Raw genomic sequence first — 22,816 nt, 5'->3', positions numbered from 1 at the left:
AGTTGGTAATATTGGCATTTTTAAACATGGTTCCCAGCTCATTGTCTCGGTTCTGTGAAGCAGAGTTTTGTACACTGGACATTAGATACTTCATACGAATAACTAATACCCTTTCTTTTTACTTCTAATTTTAATTCATTAAACTACTTTGTTGAATGCAACTTGGGACCAGCAATAAATCTAAAACATTCATTTATTTAACACCATTATAATAATATCCAGCACATGTGACACAGCCAGCCAATAGCAGGAGTGCTGTTATAGCAACAGCTTCTATGCAGCCTGAATTTCCAGCACAGAGTCTTACCAGGGGACATGGTTGTACCTGGCTGACGAGGACGGTCTCCTCCCCTCACAAGACGGCACCTTTTAATCGAAGGGTATTGTCATTCTACAGATGTTTCCTCATTTAGGCTCAATACACCATGAGGTGCAATAACTCTGGCGTGATTGAGCCTCAAGGTCCCGTGCGACTCGGCTTGCGCCAAGCATATGTTTCGCCCCAAAAATGCGTCTTGGTCACAATCGAATGCGACAAACCACTTCTCGCCCACTACGGACTGACTTGTGTATGTTTCAGGTGAATCGGTATGTAATGCCAGCTATCGGGATGCCTACTGTGAAAATACCGTCAGCAGCATCACGATGGTTGGTATACTGACAGGGGTCGGGTAAGTATACTTACCCTCCCCGCTTAACCCTCCCTACCCCACACCCTAACCCTCCCCGTTAGTGCCTATATATAAGTCTCCCCCCTTCGTGTCTTCGGACCCCCTACCCAGCGCCTGCAGAACTGAGCAGGCGCTGGGGAAAAGTAAGTTAAAAGCCCCTCTCACGCCTCTGACATACGTGGTTCCTGTATCCGGTCTCAAATTGAACGCCGCAATGTTTCCGATGTTCCCATGATCAGTTATTTTAAACAACTATATATATATTATTTTTTTTCAAATCTTGAAAAAGAAAAAAAAAATGAAATCATTTTGAATAAGTTAAAATGGATGTTCCTCATCTAATTCACTCATTAAAAAAAAACGACAGTTTTGGAGTGGTTTTTGTAAAAAAAAATCATCAGTTAAGTGGTTAATGGCTACCAGCCTATATTATGATGTTAAAACATGCTTTCATACCTTGAGCTGCATACACACACAACGATTTAGTAAATGAACGATTTTAGTAAACGATTTTCATTAATTAGTTGGTCAGTCTGACTGAACTACAAACGTGAACACGCATGAACGATAATCGTTCGTTGTTTTATCTCAGTAAGTGAACGATTTATTCAACGATTGAACGATAAACGATATCGTTATCGATCGTTCAAAAAATCAGTGTGTGTGTATGCACCTTTAGAGTTACATTTCAACCTAGTGGGAGTTCCCCTTAGCTGAAGCCCCAAGGGCTGCTCTGTACATTTGTGTACATCTATTATTCTCAGGGCTCCTATGTTCTCTGTACAGCCCAGCCAATAACCTTGGGTGGAGAGTTTAAATGGACGGACCAATCATAAGCCACAATCTATTGCAATAAGAAACTTGTAATTGGTCCTCCTGCTTACACACCATCTCTGCTGCCATTTTAAATCGGCAAACCAATTAGCATCTATGTCCATTTAGCATCCCTACCTCCCCCGTGCTTTGGCCAAGGATAAGGGTACATTTGTTACGTCTTTTACCTAGGTGGTAGCACCACTTTAATTCATATTACAACTCCATACTTCCCATGGGACCCATCTCTCTTCCAATCCAACCCCTACATCTCTCTTTATTTATGCATTGTTCCTGTTTGCATGCATTGTACATCCATTTAGGTATTATGTAGATTGACACCCAAAATGTATGTTTGACTCATCATATCTTGCTCATACACTAGTTCCCTGCCCTATTCGCACTGTGTTTTTTCAGTGTGTCTTTCAGTGTGTGACTTTAGACTGTGTAAACCTGTCATACGCGTTTCAGTGTCTGCCCTTACTATGGTGTGCGAGTAACATGCCTATATTGTGTTGCAGTGCTGCACTGTCCCATAGTGGGAGCCCGGAGGTGGTTTCAGATGGCGACCGAAACTTCCTGGATGATGCGCACAATGTGAGTCAGTGGAGGGAAGTGCTCCCAGGAGAGGAGATACCTTTTGAATTTGAGACCAGAGAAAAACTCAGACACAGGTAACCAGAAATGAAAATGTCCTTTTGTCATTATCCAATGGTTTGTCATTACCCAATGGCTGCTTGGCGTGCTCGCCGGGTTAATCCACTGTTTATGGTAATGTTTAATGGTTGGATAATTGTGATCACTGGAGACAGTGAACTCCTTTGAACTAACCAATATGGCATGGGGGTTCATTTGTTTTATTTACCTATTTTTAATACATCCTAATTAAAGTAGAGGTAATAGCCCATCCTGTTTGTATTCATTGCTGCACACAACCTATTTTATGTGTTTTTTTAACCAATCTGAGATCATCATTGGGCAGACGGCGGTGCCCATTGACTTGTAGACTTCAGCCCATGTTGCCTTGAGACATTTATAGACAGAAATAGTTATTAAAACTGATTTTGCTCCAAGAGTCAATTAATCTTATATGTGCAGTGTAAAGCAACTGCCTATGGGATGGCTGTCCTAGTTGCCATTGTGGTTACAGCTCAGGGTGGTTTGATTGGCTGAACCATTGTATTTGCTGGGAGAGGATAGCTATTAAGAAAATACAATTTCTTCTTCAGGGTCCAAAGGGCTCCACAGGGGAGACATTGGGGTGTAGGTGGAACTTGGAGGACCGGACACCAACAGCAAAGCTTTTTTTTTTTTTTTTTTTTTTTTAAATATCTTTTTATTGAACAGCAATAAAACAATTATACATTGCACAATCCAAGAATTAGAGAAAATAAAATTGTCTGATAAACGACTAGTCTGTTTCTTGGAACAAACAATATACAAACTACTGTTAATCTTTTCAAACTTTTTTGGAAAATAGTACAAATATAGATTGAAATTATGTCAAAGTACAAAGAAACAAAGTACTTGAATATAATATAATGTAGAAAATTACAAAATTACAAATACTGTATAAAAAAATCAATATAGTACACCGTATAGAAATGCAAGTAAATATACAATCAATGTCACTCAAACTATGCAACTTATAGAGCCAGTGTAAGCAGCAATTGAATTTTGAGTTAACCAATTATCACATCAACTTCGGTATATCAGTCAATCATTGCGTCAATATAATCTACATCAATGCAGAATTATATTAGAAAAAAGGGGGGGGAGAGTTAGAATAAAATGATAAAAGAAACAGAAGAAGAAAGAAAGGTGAAATAGAAATAGAGGGGGAATCACTGACAGAAGGTGAGAGATACCTTGTCTGGGGGGATTCACAGAGAGCTACATATAAATAGCACCAATAGGGGCATTTTAAGTGATATTTCTTAGCATAAACCATTCCGTGTGATCAAAGACTTTCCATATGTTATTCTGAATCTGGACCGGTAAACATTGTATGTATGGTTCCCATTTTTTGGAAAAAATCCGTACCCCTCTTTCGATGTTAAAGATAGCCATACGTCTCTCCGCATAAATAACCTCCAGCAGCGCAATTTTCCATTCCATTAGTGTAGGTGCTGATTTTGAGATCCAGTAATTAAGGATAAGTTGTTTAGCTACTGTAACCATGACTCTCAGAGCAGGTTTCCATGGGCCCAAGGAGGACTCAGACTCCCATATTGAAAATTCTGCAAAAATAAGAGCTGCCGCATTTTTGGACAATTTAAGATGTATCGTATTATTTAGATAACACAAAATTTTATTCCAAAATCTATGGATCTTTCTGCAGTACCAGAGGTTATGCGAGAGAGAGGCATTAGAGCAGTCACATTTCACACAATTTCCCTCCTCCAGTGGCACAAAATGTCTCCGTTGGGCCGGGGACATATATGTACGATTTAAAATTCTAAGATGAATTTCTTGAAGTCTCGCTGACTTAAGGCAGGGTAAAACACAATCCAGATTCGCAACAAATGGCTCCAAGTCACATAATTCGGGTATCTCTGTGTGCCAAGCTTCCGCAACTGGTGCCCAAGCATGTATAGGAATTTCAATCAGGTATTTATATAAATGAGCTATTCTGAATTTGGTTGAGCGACATAAGAGTAGAATGCGACCCATTGTATCTGTGTTAATTGAGATCCATAAAGGATTATCTAAGGATTGAATGAAATGACGTACTTGTAGAAACATAAAAAATTGTGTACGAGGGATGTCATATTTATCCTGTAATTGTACAAAGGAGAGCAAATTGCCACCCGGATCAAATACATCTTTGATGGACATGATTCCCTTTTGATTCCACATTTTAAAAAGAGGAATGTCAAGTGAAGGGGGAAAACAGGGATTACCCCATAAGGGGATGTACGGGGATGAAAAAGGACCTTCAACCACGTAGTGTAAGTGTCCCAGAATAAAATATTAGAACGAAATATCTTAGGAATGTGTATTTTAGGGGTGTGTAACAAGGCTGCTGGGGCATATGGGTGAAATAATGCTTCCTCCAAGTCAGGATTAGTATAGTGATCGGTATGTAATAACCAATCAGTTATATATCGGAATATGGCAGCTTTTGCAAATGCAGAGATGCTTGGGATGCTCAGCCCTCCATTTTTTTTTCAATAGGTAAGCTCGGGAACGCGGCATTCTCGGTTTCTTGTACTGCCAAAAGAATTTAAAAAAGATCTGCGTAAACTTCAGTACATCCACTCTTGTTAAAGTAATGGGTAAAGTTTGTAAAAGATAGGCTAGTTTCGGGAACACCACACTCTTTATTACAGTTACTCGTCCGAGTAGAGAGAGTTTAAGATCTTTCCAATTCTGGAGTTGGGAGTTTAATCTATTTAGCAATGGAGAGAAATTAAAAGCATATAGAGAGGATAATTGAGCTGGTATAAATATACCTAAGTATTTTAATTTATGTGTTGCAATTGTGAAAAGAGAGGCTATGTGGGGATGTGTAGCTAAAAAAGTAGCTGCATCAATAGGGAGCAACTCAGATTTACTCACATTGATGCGATAACCTGCAAATGATCCAAATGTGGTAATTAGACCCAGAAGTGTAGGGATGGATCGTAGGGGATCAGATATAAAAAGCATCATATCGTCTGCAAATAAAGACAATTTACATGTTTGGTTTCTGATAGTAATACCCTTTACCTCCGTTTCCTGTCTTATTGCTATTGCCAATGGCTCTAGCGCAATTGCAAACAAAAGTGGAGAAAGCGGGCAACCCTGTCTCGTCCCTCTCTGTGTACAGAATACAGGTGATAAATATCTATTAGTGAGAATCTGAGTAAGGGGAGAAGTATATAAGGATCGTATGATCTCAACAAAAAGGGCGGGCATACCAAACCGACGCAGAGATTCAAACAGGTGATCCCAGGTTACCAGATCAAACGCTTTTTCTGCGTCTAAAGACAACAAGAACCTGGGATCACCCGTCTCGCCCATATGCAGAGACTGCAGCACCGTAAGGACTTTCCTAATGTTTGTGACAGAATTTCTGCCACAAATAAACCCGGTTTGGTCCGGGTGTATGATAGACGGGAGAATCAACTTCAACCGCTCTGCTAAAATTTTTGTCAATAATTTATAGTCTACGTTAAGTAGAGAAATGGGTCTATATGATGAAGGCAAAAGGGGGTCTCTGCCTGACTTCGGCAGAACTTTTATAATGGCCGAATTAAAATAGTGAGGGATTATTTTACTATCCATTATGGAGTTAAATACATTAGTTAAAGTCTCTGTGATTTGAGGACGTAATATTTTGAAAAACTCCCCACTCAGACCATCTGGGCCTGGGGCCTTGAACGTCTTGAGAGATTTAACAGCCTGATCTACCTCTTCATGTGTAATTTTGCCAATCAATATATCAGCCTGTGCAGATGAAATCTGTGGCAGGGTGTGTGATTCCCAAAAAGCCTCCTTTTTAGTGATATCTATTGGGTCTTGGGAATAGAGGTTTTGGTAGTAACGGAAAAAGATATTCGCGATATCTTTGCCATTGAATTGTATGGCAGAGCTTTCATCTTTGAGAGCTGCAATATTATTATGTGGCTTGGTACCTCTCAGCATGTTTGATAGGAGTCGGCTAGGTTTGTTGCCGTATCGAAAGAAATGTAATTTACCTGAGTATACATATTTATCATCCATTTGAGTGAGGATTTGATCAAAGTGTAACCTGCACTCACCATATGCGGCTCTAGTCACCGGTGAGGATGAAGCTCTTAGAGCTTGAAATGCGGATGTTAAGGCCGTCTGTGCAGATCTATAAGTGGCGTCCTGTTCAGCCTTATATTTTGTCATAAAGGAGATAATTTCCCCCCTAATCACCGCCTTAGCAGTTTGCCAATATAAACCTGGGTTATCTTTATGTATTTGGTTGTTCATTTCGTAATTGGCCCAAGCAGACTCTAGCATTGACTTAAATTTAAGGGATGAGGCTAATTTTGCCGGAAATCGCCATTGGGAGTATGAACCCAAAAGGAATTTCCCCTGTACATCCACCCACACCGGCGCATGATCCGAAATAGCTATAGTTTCAATCGATGTATCGATAATCATTGGGGATATTGAGTTAGATAAGTAAAAATAATCAAGCCTAGAAAAGGCGTTATGAGTGGCTGAGTAGTACGTGTATTCCAGATCAGTGGGGTGTCTCATTCTCCACACATCTAATAAATTCAATTCTTTGGCTATATAATTTAAACCTATTTTTGGTTGTTTGGGGGAGGAATGAGAGAAAGTTTTCCTATCTAAGGTTGGGGAAGCGACCAGATTGAAATCACCCCCTAATATAATCTTAGAATCTGCAAAAGAATATAATTTGTTAATCAATCCTAAGAAAAAAGATTTATCATATATATTGGGACCATAGACATTACACAAACAATATCTAGTGCCGTCTAGCGTGACATCCATAAGAATGTATCGGCCCTCTTGGTCTACATCAGAGGAGTGAATATCGAATTGAATACCCTTGCGTATTAGGATTACCACTCCACGTGACTTAGAACCAAATGATGATGACGCCAGTACCTGGTGGTGCAGTGTGTTTAGCTTGGCGTGTTCTGTGGGAGTTAAATGAGTCTCCTGTAAATAAGTGATATCGGATTTAAGCTTATTAAGATATGTCAATATGCGCTTTCTTTTCACTGGTGAGTGAATCCCCCTGACATTCCAGGTGCAAAACCTAAGGTGGGAATGCATCACAAGGTGTGGAAATTAGGTAATGCAAATAGTAAAAAAGTGTAGTATAAATGTTAATATACTCCCCATAATACCGGTTGGTGTTAGGTAGGTTCATAATAATATGAATGTCGGCTCTAGTATAAGTCATAAATAAGCTATGAAGGGCATGAGCTTCGTGATTCATACAGTATAAAGAAACAAATAAACAAATGGACATAGACATAAAAAGAAAATAAAGAAAGACGCTGATATGCAGAGATTGCGAATCAAATGCAAACATATAACCAAAACTATAGTCATTGATCTCAGCCTATTGAAAAGGAAAAAAAAAAAAGACAATAGTCTTAATAATAACTATAAAGCAACGTCACAAGTATATATGTAATTATAATCCTAAATCAGACTATAAACATATTTTTGAAGAAAAGGGTAAAACCTGGTAAAGGCATCAAAATAGGTATGGGACATCTTCCCGTAATCAATCATTATGGTCCATCGTGGAGGGGTCCGAGGACTCTTTTACTTCGTTAAGGAAAGCCTGGGCGTCAGCAACTTCTGTGAAATCTTTAGGGCCTTGAGATGAGAAAATGCGAAGTCTAGCTGGGAATAAGAGCGCGAAGCGAGTCCCTGATTGGATGAGCTGAGAGCAGACAGGGGACATATTTCTGCGTGCTCTGGCAACCTCCGCGGAGTAGTCCTGGAACAAGAGGATACGTTGGCCATCCCACTGAAGAGGGCCCTTCTGTCGAGCAGTTGACCATATCAGATCCTTGTGACGAAAATTTAAGCACTTGAAGATAACAGCTCTAGGGCGTGAGATGTTAGAATCGCGAAAAGGACCTAATCTATGTGCTCGTTCTATCTCAAAATTATTCAGTTCAGCCGAGATGCCGAGTAGCTCAGGGAGATCGGTTTGAAGAAATTTAGTGAGATCGTTGCCTTTAATCGTTTCCTTAAGACCCAGAAGTCGCAGGTTGTTGCGTCTGGACCTATTTTCCAGATCGTCTACCTTGGATAGTAATTGTTGTTGAGTGGTCGACATGGTAGCAACTTGTTGTTTTAGTTCCGAAAGTTCATGAAAGTTGACTCCGATCCTGTTTTCATTTTCACGCACTTGTTGTGAGACAGAGGACATTTGCGTCTTAATATCCGCCAGTGCCCCCATGAATTTATCCGCTTGGTTTTGCAGTAGTGGTTCCACTGTTTCTTTAATGGCTCTAACTATCTCTGCATATGAGAGAGGAGCAGGAACCGGGCCCATTGTGTTATGGGTAGTAGCGGGTTCGGAACTATGTGTATGTGGCATGTTTTCCACAGAGTCTGTAGGTTGATCTGTACGTTTGCTACTACCCCTGGCTCGATTTGCCTTGGGGGTGGGCTGTGGAGCCATGAACTTATCCATGTAGAGATTGGTCTTAATTTTCACCAGGTTATGATAATACTGAGGAGTGTGTTGCTTAGAAATGGCTGTGATCACAGACAGGAGATCCTTTACATTTCAAATAATTGTGAAGTAACTTGAAAAATAGGGCTGGAGCACCATCTGGTGGTAGAAGCTGGCACTGTAACTATTCCCCAGAGTAAAGGATATGTACATAAATATTGCCAAATTTATCATCAGCTATAGCTGGGGATTCAAAAGAAGTATAGAGTTGCAAGACTTCTGTTTATAAGCAGCTGTACGTTCTCCAGTATAGGGCTTTAACTGGTAACACACAGTACCTTGTCTCCTGTATATGCAGTGTCTGCAAAATGGCGCCGTCTGTAAAAGGACCTTGAAAGGAGCCAGCGTCTGCCTTCTGCAATTATGATATGCGGTCGCGGGGACCCGTCCAGCGGCGTCCCCGTGTGTTCCCCTTGCTGCTCGCACCCACCAGCTGACTGTCTGTGAGCCAGCGTCGCGGGGTTTGGCAGTGGACCAGGCGCGATGCAGGAGCCGGGAGGCGAGGGCCGGAATCCAGCACCACGCACCGCGTCTGCAGTAGGCCGCGAGGTCCGGCAGCCCGAGTCCGGGAACCAGGATCCCGCTAGGCAATGGGAACACCCGCCTTGGGGGCAGAGATGGCTTGTGGCGGTAGGAGAGCCAGGAAGCACCGCGCACGGCCGGAGGGACTGGATCAGCAGGCTCAGTCGTAACGGAGCCCCGACTCCATGCAGCTTTCCTCCTCGGCTTCCAGGCCACGCCCCTCCAACAGCAAAGCTTTTTAATCCCAGGATTTTCCGGTCCTTCCCCCTATACCCCGCCCACAGAGGGCAACTCAGTTTCCTTGGTGTCCGGCAGGAGCTGGATCACCGATTTAACAGTGGGGCTGTTATTAAGCAGCCCAAGCTTATTTTTATTATTTACTTTTATTTTCATTTATTATACTATTGAGCAGCAGCGCGAGACAGTTCTTTGGACGTCTGCACTGCTGCTCCATCACCCCTCCGCGGCGCCGTCACACCAGCCCTCAGCTAGGTACTCCCGACAGGACTCAGAGGGGGACCTAGCTAACAAGGCTCCCCAGACCCCAGACTGCAGCCAGGACTCAATGGGACAAGCAAGACGGATCCCCGCATCTATGTGCAGTCTTGCCTACGGTTTCAGGTGACAGACTGGAGGTGCTGATGTGGACACTGGTTCATCCGGGGCTCCACTAGACCACCAAAGCATTGCAAGCACTGGCGCAGGGCACAATTAAAGCCAGGGGACCCAGTGGTTAATGTCAGCATAGGGGAGAAGGCGCTCTCCCTGTGGGCGCTCCCCGCAGCTCAGGGCGCCAATCCACTTCGGTCTTGCTGCTCCCTGAACTGCTTCTGCCTCACCCTCCAACCCCTCTGAGACTCACGGCAGCCATTTTCTGCATTCAGGTCTCCGGGAACACTGGGTCCAGTCTCCGTGTATACCTCTCCCAAGGGCCAGGTTAGACAGCGCTATATCCTACCAGCCACTACGGTCTGTGTTGATTTTAGTGCCCACTTCAGTTATATTATTGTCAGCTTTTACCTTTCCCTTTCTTCTACTATACCCCTGGCATACTAAGGTATAGGGAGTTCATTGTACCTCACATCTCCCTATATTTGTGAGGGCTATCACATACTATATATCACTGTTGCTCACTACACTGTGCCATATTACACATACATCTGGGTTGCTCACTGCACTGTGTCAGATTGTGTGTTACATTATTCTTGCAGCTATGTCTGGCAGATGCAAGAATAACAAGCAGCCTGCTCCTCCCACTCTGGTGTCTTTTAAGTCCTGCTCAGCAGGCTTAGCTTCAGAGGACCTCATTCAGGATGGTCTTTGTGCATCTGGTTATACTGCCCCGGGCCCATCAGTCCCAGTGTCCTCTCTTCAGAACCCAGCCTGGGCTACTTTTTCACAGGTGCTGGCAAAACTTGCGGACCACCTAGCAGTCCCTGTGGTAGCTCCCCGTATGAGATTGAAAAGCTTAGCTGTTGGTGTTCGGTCCTCCAAGTCCAACCTACACCCAATTGTTTCCCCTGTGGACCCTATGGACTTTGAAGAAATAGAGTTAACAAGGGTATGTTTTACCATAACTCTACTTTTTGAAGATATTGTGACACACTTTACCTTTGAATGTATGAGATCAGGACGGGCGGAGGCCTTATCTGCCGATTGTACAACTTAAAGTAACCTGGGGTTAACTCCTTTCCTCCACTCATGTTGTAATACACAACAGCAAGATCAGCACGTGACTATTGGAATAATTTATCCCGGTGTGGGTTACAAGTGGTAGAACTACAGCCTGCCCGATATTTACAATGGGTTCAAACCCACTCCGAATAATTTCTTTGTCATTGTGTAACATTTGTAAGCAGCCCTCACACCTGCAGGTTGTAAAAAGTAAAATGTAAATTGCAGTAGAAACGGCAATGTTATTGATGGTCTTACAATGTAATCATTTGCCTGTCCATTTGTTACACTTCGTAAGATGACCAATATGCATGTTCAAGAGTCAGTTCTTCCTCTATGCAGTTTATTTGCTCTATCTCTAGGATTCAAAACCTGATGTCTCACAGTCTGTAATGTTCTATCATAAGAGTGTTTAGCATGTCTGACAGTCCCACCTTGCCTTCGCAGACATACTCATGACCTGCGGATACACCAGCTGCAGGTGCGCGTCAGCGGCTGGGAGCAGATTAGTCCGGTGTCTGTGGATAAAGTTGGGATATTTTTCCGTTATGCGGCTCCCGACAAGAACACCTCTTCATCTTCTGTAAGCACCTGTTCCTTGTGCCCATCGGTGTCTAATGATGCTGTCTGTAGTGTGCAGACATTTGTAATGAAATCCTGATTGTTCAGCTGTTTGTTCATTAAACTGTATCATACGGTATTTACTTCAATGTAGAAATTCTGATTGCTAATGATGCTGCCCGTGCGATAGGTAACACATGATCTTTATTTTTCAGGTTGGAAGTCCCATTAGTAGAACTAACATAATACATCCTCATGTCTATGTAAGTTCCCGCTCTAATGCCCTCTCATTTCCTGATATATATATATATATAGACGGTACGGATTACAGGAGGCCTGATTTATAAACTGGATTCCAGTTTATCTATCGTGGGATAAGAAATCTTCCATTGTTCGGATCCCTTACCTTCTGTACTTGTCATGGGACTGACTGTGGGTAAAATTAAAGTGTCATGTTACTTGTTCTGGATGGAAGTCGGTGGAGTTAAGCTGGGTACACACTCGCCGAAGTGTTCCCAGATGATATGTTGGCCTGACGGGCCGACATATCCTACCGTGGGTACACTTTGAGCGATGTAATGAGCGACGGAACGATCCCGTCCTTCTTTACCTGCAACGGCGCCACATACGATATCGTTCTTTTGGCCGTGCAGTACAGCCGACTGGACGATATCGCATGCGACCTTGGGAGCGCGCAGATAGTCCGTACACACTATGCAATTCGCACGATCTATCGTACTCATCCGCGTCGGAACTTTAGATCGTTCAATGGATCGCGTAGTGCGTACACAGCTTGTGTGTCTGGTCACTGTTTGATGAAAGGAGCCAGATGTCTTAATAGAATTATAACCCAGTAGATTATATCAATTAAGATAGATCCACAATACTTTTTACCATCTTTCCTCCTGTGAGAGAGGTTTGATCTCCTCAGTGTCCATATCACCAATAACACCAATACATTTCAAGCCACTATGAAGCTGCTAATATTAAGTGAGTTTATAGCAGTAATCTGAATAACTGTGGTATATTATAAGTGTCAGTGACTTAAACTGTGACATTCTAGATTTATAACTGCGCTTTATCTCAATGTTGGCAGTTTTCAGCCCTTCCTCCAGTTCGAGTAGTGTTCGCTGTAACTATGGAAGGCAGCGCACGCAAGGTTATAACTGTCCGCTCGTCTCTGATCGTAAAAAACAAGCTAGAAATCCCTATGGAGCTTCGCCTGGACAGCCCTTCAGCCCCGGACAGTAAGTTTCCTATGTCTTTGCCCTACTTTGACTTTAGATGGCTGATTGGTTTTAGTCTCCATTAGTGCTTGGACCCAATCTCTCATTTTCTATGTTATTTCATACTTGCAATAATATGTGCTGGTCATACTGCGGTCTCTTGCCCCAGCACTGGTATGATAATGGTGTATTGGGGGAGGGCTCCTCACTGCCTCCTGTTCTGTCTTATGCTGTTTGGTTTTATCTGCCTTGCGCCTATATTGCCACAGCGATTGAGGTAATTATCATAACACACTGGAAACAAGATGGTCTTTATCTACCATCGTTCAAAATACCCATACTGCTTTACATCATTTGTACGTGTTCTGAGTTGTTCTGGTATATTGGCAGAGCCGGTGATCCTCCCTGCCGTGATGCCTGGAGATTCTTTTGCGGTTCCTTTGCACCTCACATCCTGGAGACTGCAGGCTCGACCTAGAGGGATGGGAGTGTTCTTCTGTAAAACGCCCATTCACTGGACTAATGTCGCCAAGACAGGAGAGGTTTCCAGCAGTAAGCGCGAGTGTCACTCCATGGATGCCGAGAACAGCAGATATTTCAGGTGGAGAATTTTGGGATACATACGTTAATGGTGAAAACATGGCTGGCCGTCACAGAGGCCAGTTGATTGTATTTTTTTAATTTTCAGTAGAAATAGCAGTTTTATAGTATTTGTTTTAAAGTAAAATGTAAGTAACACTGTTATGAATTAAGCTGTTCACAAAAGTTTGGAACAATATGATGTATAAACCTTAGGTATGAGAACGGAAGTGTATGTGCGGTGCGGATTAAACTAATGTAATCTGTTTATGTGTTTGTTAAAGAAACTGTCACAGTTAAGTTGATGCTTATTTTCTATTGTGTTTGGTACCCTATGGGCCTAAAGTAATTTTATAGTGTTCATTCTAGCACCCTGCACCTGTCACAGCCCGTGCAGTTTCTCTTTCCTGCCTGGGGTGTCGTTCCCTGCTCTGGTGCTTCTAGCACACTCAGCTGATGCAACAAAGATACAGACTACAGCATGCTAGAAGCACCAGAACAGAGAGCGACACCCGAGGCAGGAAAGAGGAACTGCCCAGCTTGCGACAGGTGCAGGGTGCTAGAATGATCTCTATAATAGCCCGCGAGATGCAGACACAGGAGCAAGTCCGGCGAGTTAGCCTTTATTTTTAAAGCTGCAATCGTTTAAAAGACAAAACTAAAAATGGTTTTGCCTTTTAAATTACTGCCGCTTTAAAAATGTTGGCTAACTCGCCAGAATTATGTTGATCCCCGCAGATGTGAGAGCATGGAAATACAATGTTCCCTTTATGCAGAGATTTGGTGTGATAGTCATTGTAACATTTATTCCGCGTGGCGCTCGCTTAGGGTGAGGCTGGCGAGATGTGCCCCTATGAAGGCAGCTGTCCGCACAATGCACAGAAGACGCATTTATTTCTCCTTTCATTTGGAAGAGGGTATAGATCAAGCCTGAATCTAGTACAAGGACAGTATTAATCAGGCAGAATCGTGAAACAAGCCATATCCTTTATTTGATTTGATAATTGTGAAGTTTTATTGACTATTTCACCTGAACAACAGGCATTGTCATTGTCTCGGGTCAGACAGCCAGTCAGTCTATTCAGTTTTAGTTCCTGAGACTCACTGTAGGAAAATTACTTGCTCTTGGTGAGAAGTCTTCATTGGAGTGTGCTCAGTAAGTCTCTGATTCTAATTATTATACATCCAGCTCTGCTAACCACAACTGAATGTCTTACTTATAGTTATATCTTATTGAAATCTTACGTCTTTTTGTAGTGAATGTATTGTTTGTCTTTTGGTAATCTGTGAAACGATGCAGTATTGCTATTGTCCTTTATAATTGTAGGTTCTGTGTGGCTCTGAAGAAAGACAACTATCCGGATTACATGCCATCAAATATTTTTTCAGACAGTGCGAAACAAATCTACAGACAGCCGGGTCACACCATCTTCCTCCTGCCCACCGTGGTGATCTGCAACCTCTTACCCTGCGAACTCAACTTTTATGTCAAAGGGTCACTTCTTAAAGGAACGTTGAAGTCTGGCAAAGAGCTGGCTCTGCACACTGCTGATACAACTCAGAACTTCGAGCTCGGTGAGTTCTCTTACGGCAGCATATTCCTATAGAGGAGCATACTCTAGGTTAGTATGTGCAGCTGTGTGCACATACATCTTACCTCTGTGCGCTACGAGTGCCACTCAGTAGCGACGAGCATCTTTTCACGCAACGTTTTATCGTCAGATGCGTCTTATTTACAAAGTGATGCGAATAGGAGGCACAAGCGGCTTCTGTTGATTAAAATGATATGCGGTATGCCTATATTCTGTGTGCAGCTGCGGGTGTATCTGCATGTGAAATGCTACATTACAGTGTCACAGCCGCTGACACTGTAACGTAGTATTTCGCGTGCAGATTGACACGAAAAGATGCTTGGTGCTACTGAGCCACACTACGATGCGTGGCACTACCCATAATGGGGGCACCGCATAAGGGCACCACTACTGAAGGCATTGCATAAGAGGCACCACTACAGTGGGCATTGTATAAGGGGCACTACTGCTGTGGGCATTGTATAAGGGGCACTACTGCTGTGGGCAATTATGTATTAGGGGTACTACTACTGTGGGCATTGTGTATAAGGGGCACTGCTACTGTGGGTATTGTGTATAAGGGGCACTACTGTGGGCGTTGTGTATTAGGGGCACTACTACTGTGGGCTTTGTGTATAAAGGGCACTACTACTGTGGGCATTGTGTATTAGGGGCACTGCTGTGGGCATTGTTTAAAAGGGGCACTACTGTGTGTCATAACATGTATAAGGGACACTACTATGTGGTGTAATGTGAATCAGGGGCAGTACTGTAATGTGGATACGATTGTGCTACTGTGTGGCATCATTTGAATTGGGAATACTATTGTCTGACCAAGCCCCTTTCTTTCAAGACCACGCCCCTTTGTGGAAAAAGCATTGGGGGGAGGGGGGGGAGTTCCACCACATCTCTAGGACCACTTTAAGCACTGACCATAAGCTATAAATTTGGAACATGTAACTCATAACGGCTTACCATACATAACCCTTAATAAATCACATGTGCCCATGCCACAATATGCCCCCACATCCTGATTTGACCTTGATCAGGGCCATGTAACAGACATGAGGGTGATAATATTTAAATCTGAAGTAACGATCTAATTTCCAAGCTCTGTGTGGTAGTATTGTGCTTCTAGCCCTCAACATTGTCTTCCATGCTTTCTTCACCTGTTGTAACAGGAATCTCTCTGGAAAACTTTCAACACTGCAAAGAGCTGCTGATCCCACCCGGAACTCAGAACTATATGGTGCGGATGCGACTGTATGATGCCAACAAGAGGCAGCTGAACCTCACCATACGCATCATGTGCCGGGCAGAGGGTTCTTTGAAAATATTTATTTCTGCCCCCTATTGGCTGATCAACAAAACAGGTTAGTAATGGGGATTCTAAACAAAAAGTTCTCTATCGGTTGCTCTCTAATGCTCTGAAATATAGGCTGTTTTAGTGTAATGTACAGTAGTTAAATAAAAGTGAAGGAGCCTCATTCAAAAATATATACTTGGATATCTCAATCAGCAGCGGTTCCTGCCATCTTACCCGAGGGGGGCTGTCGCTGCTGCTAGTCTGACCGTGGCCGGCCGGGTCCCCACACGTGCGCAATGAATCTGGCAGGTGGTGGGACCGGCGCATGCATATAATACCGGCTTCTGGAGACTGCATTGGTTGCTGTAGGGCTGCCTGAAAGGCAGATCAGCGGCTTCCGCTGGAGGCTGCTCTCTGCTTATCGCAGCCCGTACTATTAGTCCCACGGGGAGGAGACATTTCTCCCTGGGGCTGCCTGTCCTTTGTGTGACTGGCAGGTAGCGCTTCCAGTGGGAAGCCACCTCCAGTCACAGTGTAGCCAGTGCAGTCACGGACTGCACTGGCTCACTGAAGTGACTGATTTTACAGGGGGGAAGTCTGCAGCCCCTAGATAAATCCGCCACTGGGCTCAATAATTTCAGGTTTCCCCTGTTTCCTGGATGCTGCATAAACAATAATAAAGGCGTCTGACTTCTGTGCTCTGAAGTGTCCTGGTTGTCCTGACTGTTCTGCAGCATCAGTATACTTTAGCATGTGCATTTATTTGGAATATTTGCTTGTATGTTTTTAAATGGACATGGTCGTCACCATTGTATTGCTGACAGGAGCATATTTAGTTCAGAAAGTAGCAGTGCTTATAGTTCAGTTGTTGAGGTTTATTACTGTTGCTTCTCTTCCTTTCGTATCTATTGTATATCACTAATTAATAGTATTGTCTACAGCTCAGGTAACATTGATATTGCACTATAGCTCAATAATAGCTCAATAAAATATTTGTTTCACGTGTCATCATCTGTAAGGTCTGACGTACAGCACTCTTAGGGGTCTATTTACTAAAGTGTGGGTTTTTAAAAGTAGAGATGTTGCACATAGCAACTAATCAGAATCTTATTTTCATTTATCTAGCACCATCTAGACGATTATACTGTAGATAGAATCTGATTGGTTGCTATGGGCAACATCTCCACTTCTAAAAACCCGCACTTTAGTAAATATACCCCTTATACTTTTATGTTCAGTAAACAAGTGTTTGCATGTTATATTAAAACTTCAAACTGTTCCTATTGTTAATAAAAAAAAATGCATCTATCTGTTCAGGCAATGAAATGGCAGAACTCCTAGACTAGAACTGTGGTTCCCAAAACTAACTGTCTGAGGCACCCTTAGGGTCTCCATCATTTTTTCAGTGCACCCCATAGGCCAAAATAATTACCAAGCAGTCCCTTTTTTAAAGTAGTTGTGTCAAAATGTGCCCATTTGCTCCCCTCCATGTCTCCATTTGATGCCTTTAACTCTCCCTTTGCCCCTCTCCATGCCCCCCCCTTACTTACCTTTAGTTGTGATGGTTCTGCAGCATTGCTCATCAGATCAGACACTTCCTGCCTGATCTCCCACAATGCACTGCGTTGTAGGGCCCCATTCAGCAACAGGCTGCCTCAGGATTCACGGCCTGGTGCTTTATAGTGACAGCCCCCATCCCGCTCATCCCAAACCCCACCCACATAAATATCCAGAAGGAAGCAACACACACACACACACGCACACAAATTAGTAAGATAAATATTCTAAATAATTTGTTTCTTAGAATGTGTATAATTATTTTCAGTTGATTGACCACCATAAGGCACTTAAAGTCGCTATTCCCTTCGCAGGTCTACCATTGATCTTTCGTCAGGACAACGCAAAAACAGATGCGGCTGCACAGTTTGAAGAGCACGAACTTGCCAGAAGTCTCAGTCCCCTCCTGTTCTGTTATGCAGATAAGGAGCTTCCAACCCTGTAAGTGAATCCTTCAGTAAAACGGAAACCCGTCATTTAGTGGCCATTTCAGTCACTTTGTCTTTTTTGCATCAACTGAAAGTTTATCAAGAGTAAGTTTCTAAGTCTTTGCACCTTGTGTCTCCCGGTGATGTCATTGGTTTCAAGTCAGCTGATTGGCTGCAAGTCTGCATTCTCCTGTCTCCATGTTGTATAGATTACTGATCACACTACATAGACACCACATTCTAGTTACACCTGAGCTTCACCTCAGTCACTCGATGGTGATTAGAGCAGTGTTAGAAATTGATCATCCCATAATGAACTAAGAATGGACAATAGACATCGCTTAAAACTGCTGATCTGTATCTGATGGCCATCCTGGTGAAGCGGAGGGAGAGTGTAGTTGGGATATTAGGATTGATGGACTGATATTTGGCATGGATATGTCTGGAGTTTTCTTATGATGTATCTTATAATATAGGAGACTGTCATTTATTCTTAAACTACAGTTGTACAATGAGAATTGGGAAAGGTATTCACCCAGACGGCATTCCAGGCTGGTGCCAGGCATTTTCCTTAGACGGAGGCAGTGGAGTGCGAGCTCTGAAAGTAATCCAGCAAGGGAACCGTCCAGGACTCATCTATAATATAGGTAAGAGGCACAGATGAGGGCTTCCTATCCGGCACTATGTTTGTCACTTCTCTCTATGCCGGCTGCATCTTATGTTCTCTTTTCACCATCATTTTATTTTTCTTTATGTCTTCATATCCCACACCCAGCAGTCATGTTATCTCAGCCACTTCTCTCTGTATTCATAACATATTGTAAGCTTGCCTATAGATTGTAAGCTTGCAAGCAGGGCCCTCTTACCTCTATGTCTGTCTGTTATTACCCTGTTTTGTTCTATCAATGTTTCCAATTGTAAAGCGCAACGGAATATGCTGCGCTATATAAGAAACTGTTAATAAAATAATAAATAACATCTCTTCCTTATTCTCAACTTAAACCCTCCCGAGGAAGGAGATTGGGAGTATTGTTGGGGAATTACAGTAATAGATTAAAGGACTGATATTCGGCAGGGCTATGTCTGATATATCTTGTAATATATGAGACTGTTAGTTATTTGTTTTTGCCAGTGATCAGCTATTACGGAAATGATTTAATTATTTGTCTCCACCCCAACTAGACACGGCCATGATATTACCCAGCACAGTAGCTGCAGTGTATAGGTCTAGATTATAACCCCAGCTCTCCTTTCACTCACCTGAGTCAGGTAGCCTCATATCTATAGGGCACAGGGGGTCTAGAGTTCAGGTTCCTCCCTTTCCTGTTAGCCCTTTTCTATCAGGATAGACCCAGTTCTTGATTTGCCCTTCTATATGCCTTTCCTTACCTACTTCTCACATTTCTCTCCACATTTTGCCACTGAATTATTTTCTTCACCTCCATTCCTCTTCTGTAATAACATTTAAGCTGGCCACACACACACAACGATATTTTACCCGATCTGGACGATTCAGACACATTGGAACGACAGATCGTGTAAAATACGGCCAAATCCAGAGTAAATCACGAGTCCCCACTCACGATGCGATGCGCGTCCCCGCTGGTCGCACATGGCATCTTCATATCTGCCGTGCAGTAGGGCAGATCTGACAATCTGGGACACAATGCACTATGAAAGTCTGATTGCAGGAGAGATCGTACGAAGATTGGACACCAAATTGCGTGCAGATCGTGTGCAGAGGGAAGAGTTTCAAGGGAAATCGTACACAAATCGTACACATCGGCTGATTGTGTGCAGATCACTATGTGTGTGGCCAGCTTTTTACAGTCTTCATTCCAAGTCTCTATTGACTTTCATTCCTCACATGTATATATACGTGTGTGTGTGTATATATTGTGTGTGTATATATATATATATATGTGTGTGTGTGTGTGTATATATTTATCTCAATGGTTTACCTCTTTCATCTCTTTGGTCAGATTTATTTATCTTTATTTTTCATCTTTCTAAACTTTTTTTACTCTCAAGTCATCTTACATCTGCATTGTTCGGATTAATTTTCTACATTTCTTTTGCCTTACTTTTTCCTTCCTTTTCCTTTAGTTGATTTCTCCTTCCTTTAATTTCCTTCCCTTCTCTTTCCTTTCCTTTCCTTTCCCTTCCTTTGCCTTCCTTTCCCTTCCTTCCTTCCTTCCTTCCTTCCTTCCTTCCTTCCTTCCTTCCTTCCTTCCTTCCTTCCTTCCTTCCTTCCTTCCTTCCTTCCTTCTTCCCTTCCCTTCCTTCTTCTTCCCTTCCCTTCTTCTTCTTCCCTTCCCTTCCTTTCTTCTTCTTCCCTTCCCTTCCTTTCTTCTTCTTCCCTTCCCTTCCTTTCTTCTTCTTCCCTTCCCTTCCTTTCTTTTTCTTCCTTTCCCTTCCTTTCTTTTTCTTCCTTTCCCTTCTTCCTTTCTTTTTCTTTCTTTTTCTTCCTTTCCCATACTTTCTTTTCCTGTCCTTCCCATCTGCCCTCTCACTTCCTTCCCTTTTTCCCCCTAACTCCCTTCCTCTTGCATTATTACATGCTCCGTGCTATTCCAGTTAACATTATACCTCATTACGACCACCTGTTTCCTAGGTATCGATGTCAAAAAAGGCAGAGGGAGGTACATAGACACATGCATGGTCACTTTTGCTCCTCGATACCTATTAATCAACAAATCAGCTCACAAACTTGCATTTGCACAAAGAGAATTCGCTAGAGGACAGGTAAGTGCATTTAAGAAAATACAGTTCATTAGATGATCATGTTGACCTGGAATATGATTGATGGACCTATGTTCTTCTTAGGGAACCAGCAATCCCGATGGTTATATCTCCACGCTCCCCGGCTCCAGTGTGGTATTTCATTGGCCAAGGAATGACTATGACCAATTGCTCTGTGTGCGACTAATGGATGTTTCCAACTGTATTTGGTCTGGTGGCTTTGAAGTTAATAAAAATAACTCCTTTCATATTAACATGAGGTAACTGCAAACATTGCCTATCCTTATTTTATGATATCTAATGTAGTGGTGGTCCACATTTCATCACAAACATTAGTTTGCAATGTTTTGAGGCACCAGAATGAATTCCTCAAGTCTTATGGGGAACTAAATGCAAATGTTTTGATAAGTTATAGGGTGTAATTCCTGTTTTCAACTATTAATTATTTCATTATCTTTCTCCACCCCAACTAGATAGGGCTATGATATAACCAGCACAGCAGCTAGTATGTAGGATTAGGTAGCACTACTGATAGGGGTTAAGTCGCACCTTTAGGACGCAGAGCATCTAGACCTAAAAGTTTAGATTCTCCCCTTCCTACTAAGCCCTTTTCCATCAGGATAAATACAGCTTTTTATTTGCCCTCTTATCTGCGCACTTAGGGGCATATACAATTGGGCACGAGGTTTAGCGAGTTAAAATCCTCGCACACCTCGCGCCCAATTCCGGAATACCGCGGGTATGCATGCTCCCACTACCCGCGGTATTCAAATAAAAAAATAGTGGTCGTGGGGTTTTCAGCTCTGAAAACCCTGCGCCGCGTTAAATGGAAAAAAAACAAAACACCTACCTGGCAGGGGGTCTCCGCGGCTCCAAGTGGCTTCCCCTCTCTCTTCTTACTGGAGAGGGGGCTGCAGGGAGTCCCGGGGACTGATGGGAGGAGCAAGGGCTACTGGGAGATGTAGTTCTGCCAGTGCCCATTCTGGGGGAGCCACACACACCGCATCGGGGGTCACACACACACACACACACACACTTACATACAGCACACACACTGACATACTGCTGCAGAAGAGCCGGCTCCTGACGCTGGATGCAGAAGAAGATGCAGAAGACAGCGCTTAGGAAGGTAAGTAATTAATGACTAATTAAGCTAATTGGATACTTCCAATTGCTTAATTAGTCCTCAGGGGGGGGGGGGGGTGCCGCGGGGGTGTCAGAGCAGGTCCCGGTGATTTTTCCTTAAATCATCGATTTTAGGAAAAATCATGCTTGCTCAGGAGGTGCGTGAAAAATAACCTCCCAGTGCGTGTTTTTTAAAAAACCACGCACCTAATAGAATAGTAAAAACCCGCACCTGCAGGAAAAACCTCACAGGTGTGGGTTTTTTGGTATTCTCGCACACAATTGAATATGCCCCTTAGGGGTATATTTACTAAAGTGCGGGTTTTTAGAATTGGAGTTGTTGCCCATAGCAACCAATCAAATTCTACTTATTTATCTAGCACCTTCTAGACATTAATAGCAAACATCACTTTTATAAACCCGCACTTTAGTAAATATACCCCTTTTTTGTTTCATTTTATTCTTTTTTTTTTTTTTTTTAATCATACTGCTTGTGTTCCTGTCGTCATACAGACATACAGTGTAACATGGAAGGGACTATGACCTCTCCCATCACAGTCCACTTCCTTCTTGGGGTGCTCTCTGTGTACTTCCTCTCCTGGGTGAAGCAGAACATATTTGGAGGAGAGCGTGTCCCGGGCTTCACAGCTGGCCTCCCTCCTCTCTGTGTCTCCATTACTCTGTGCAGTGGGAGGAGATGTAGTTATAAGCTTCATGGGCCTAATGGTAGATCTGCATCGTATTGCTTGCCTTAATTAGTTGGCTTAGTGTCTAATTTTTTCTTCACACTTCCATAGGGGACACAGGGACTACGCTGGGGTATAGGGTAGCAGGTGGAGCCTGGGCACAAAA

At 43.0% G+C, this 22,816-nt stretch overlaps 1 protein-coding gene across 1 annotated transcript in view; it reads left to right on the top strand.

Annotated features, from left to right (window-relative positions):
- Positions 1–22,816, top strand: part of VPS13D (vacuolar protein sorting 13 homolog D) — a 265,234-nt gene that overhangs the window by 99,029 nt on the left and 143,389 nt on the right. Inside the window, exons 42-52 of the mRNA XM_088455788.1 lie at positions 2,006–2,158; positions 11,317–11,452; positions 11,646–11,693; positions 12,527–12,677; positions 13,047–13,257; positions 14,563–14,810; positions 15,988–16,179; positions 17,984–18,110; positions 18,602–18,744; positions 20,712–20,842; positions 20,924–21,099. Of these exons, the coding sequence (XP_088311914.1) occupies positions 2,006–2,158; positions 11,317–11,452; positions 11,646–11,693; positions 12,527–12,677; positions 13,047–13,257; positions 14,563–14,810; positions 15,988–16,179; positions 17,984–18,110; positions 18,602–18,744; positions 20,712–20,842; positions 20,924–21,099 (1,716 nt within the window). The remainder of the gene's footprint in view (positions 1–2,005; positions 2,159–11,316; positions 11,453–11,645; positions 11,694–12,526; positions 12,678–13,046; positions 13,258–14,562; positions 14,811–15,987; positions 16,180–17,983; positions 18,111–18,601; positions 18,745–20,711; positions 20,843–20,923; positions 21,100–22,816) is intronic.

The sequence above is a fragment of the Taudactylus pleione genome, unplaced genomic scaffold, assembly GCF_031769625.1.
Source record: "Taudactylus pleione unplaced genomic scaffold, aTauple2 ptg000671l, whole genome shotgun sequence".
NCBI classification, from domain to species: Eukaryota; Metazoa; Chordata; class Amphibia; order Anura; family Myobatrachidae; genus Taudactylus; species Taudactylus pleione.
Note: the sequence above shows the minus strand (reverse complement) of the source record. Positions and strands in the feature narration are given on the sequence as shown.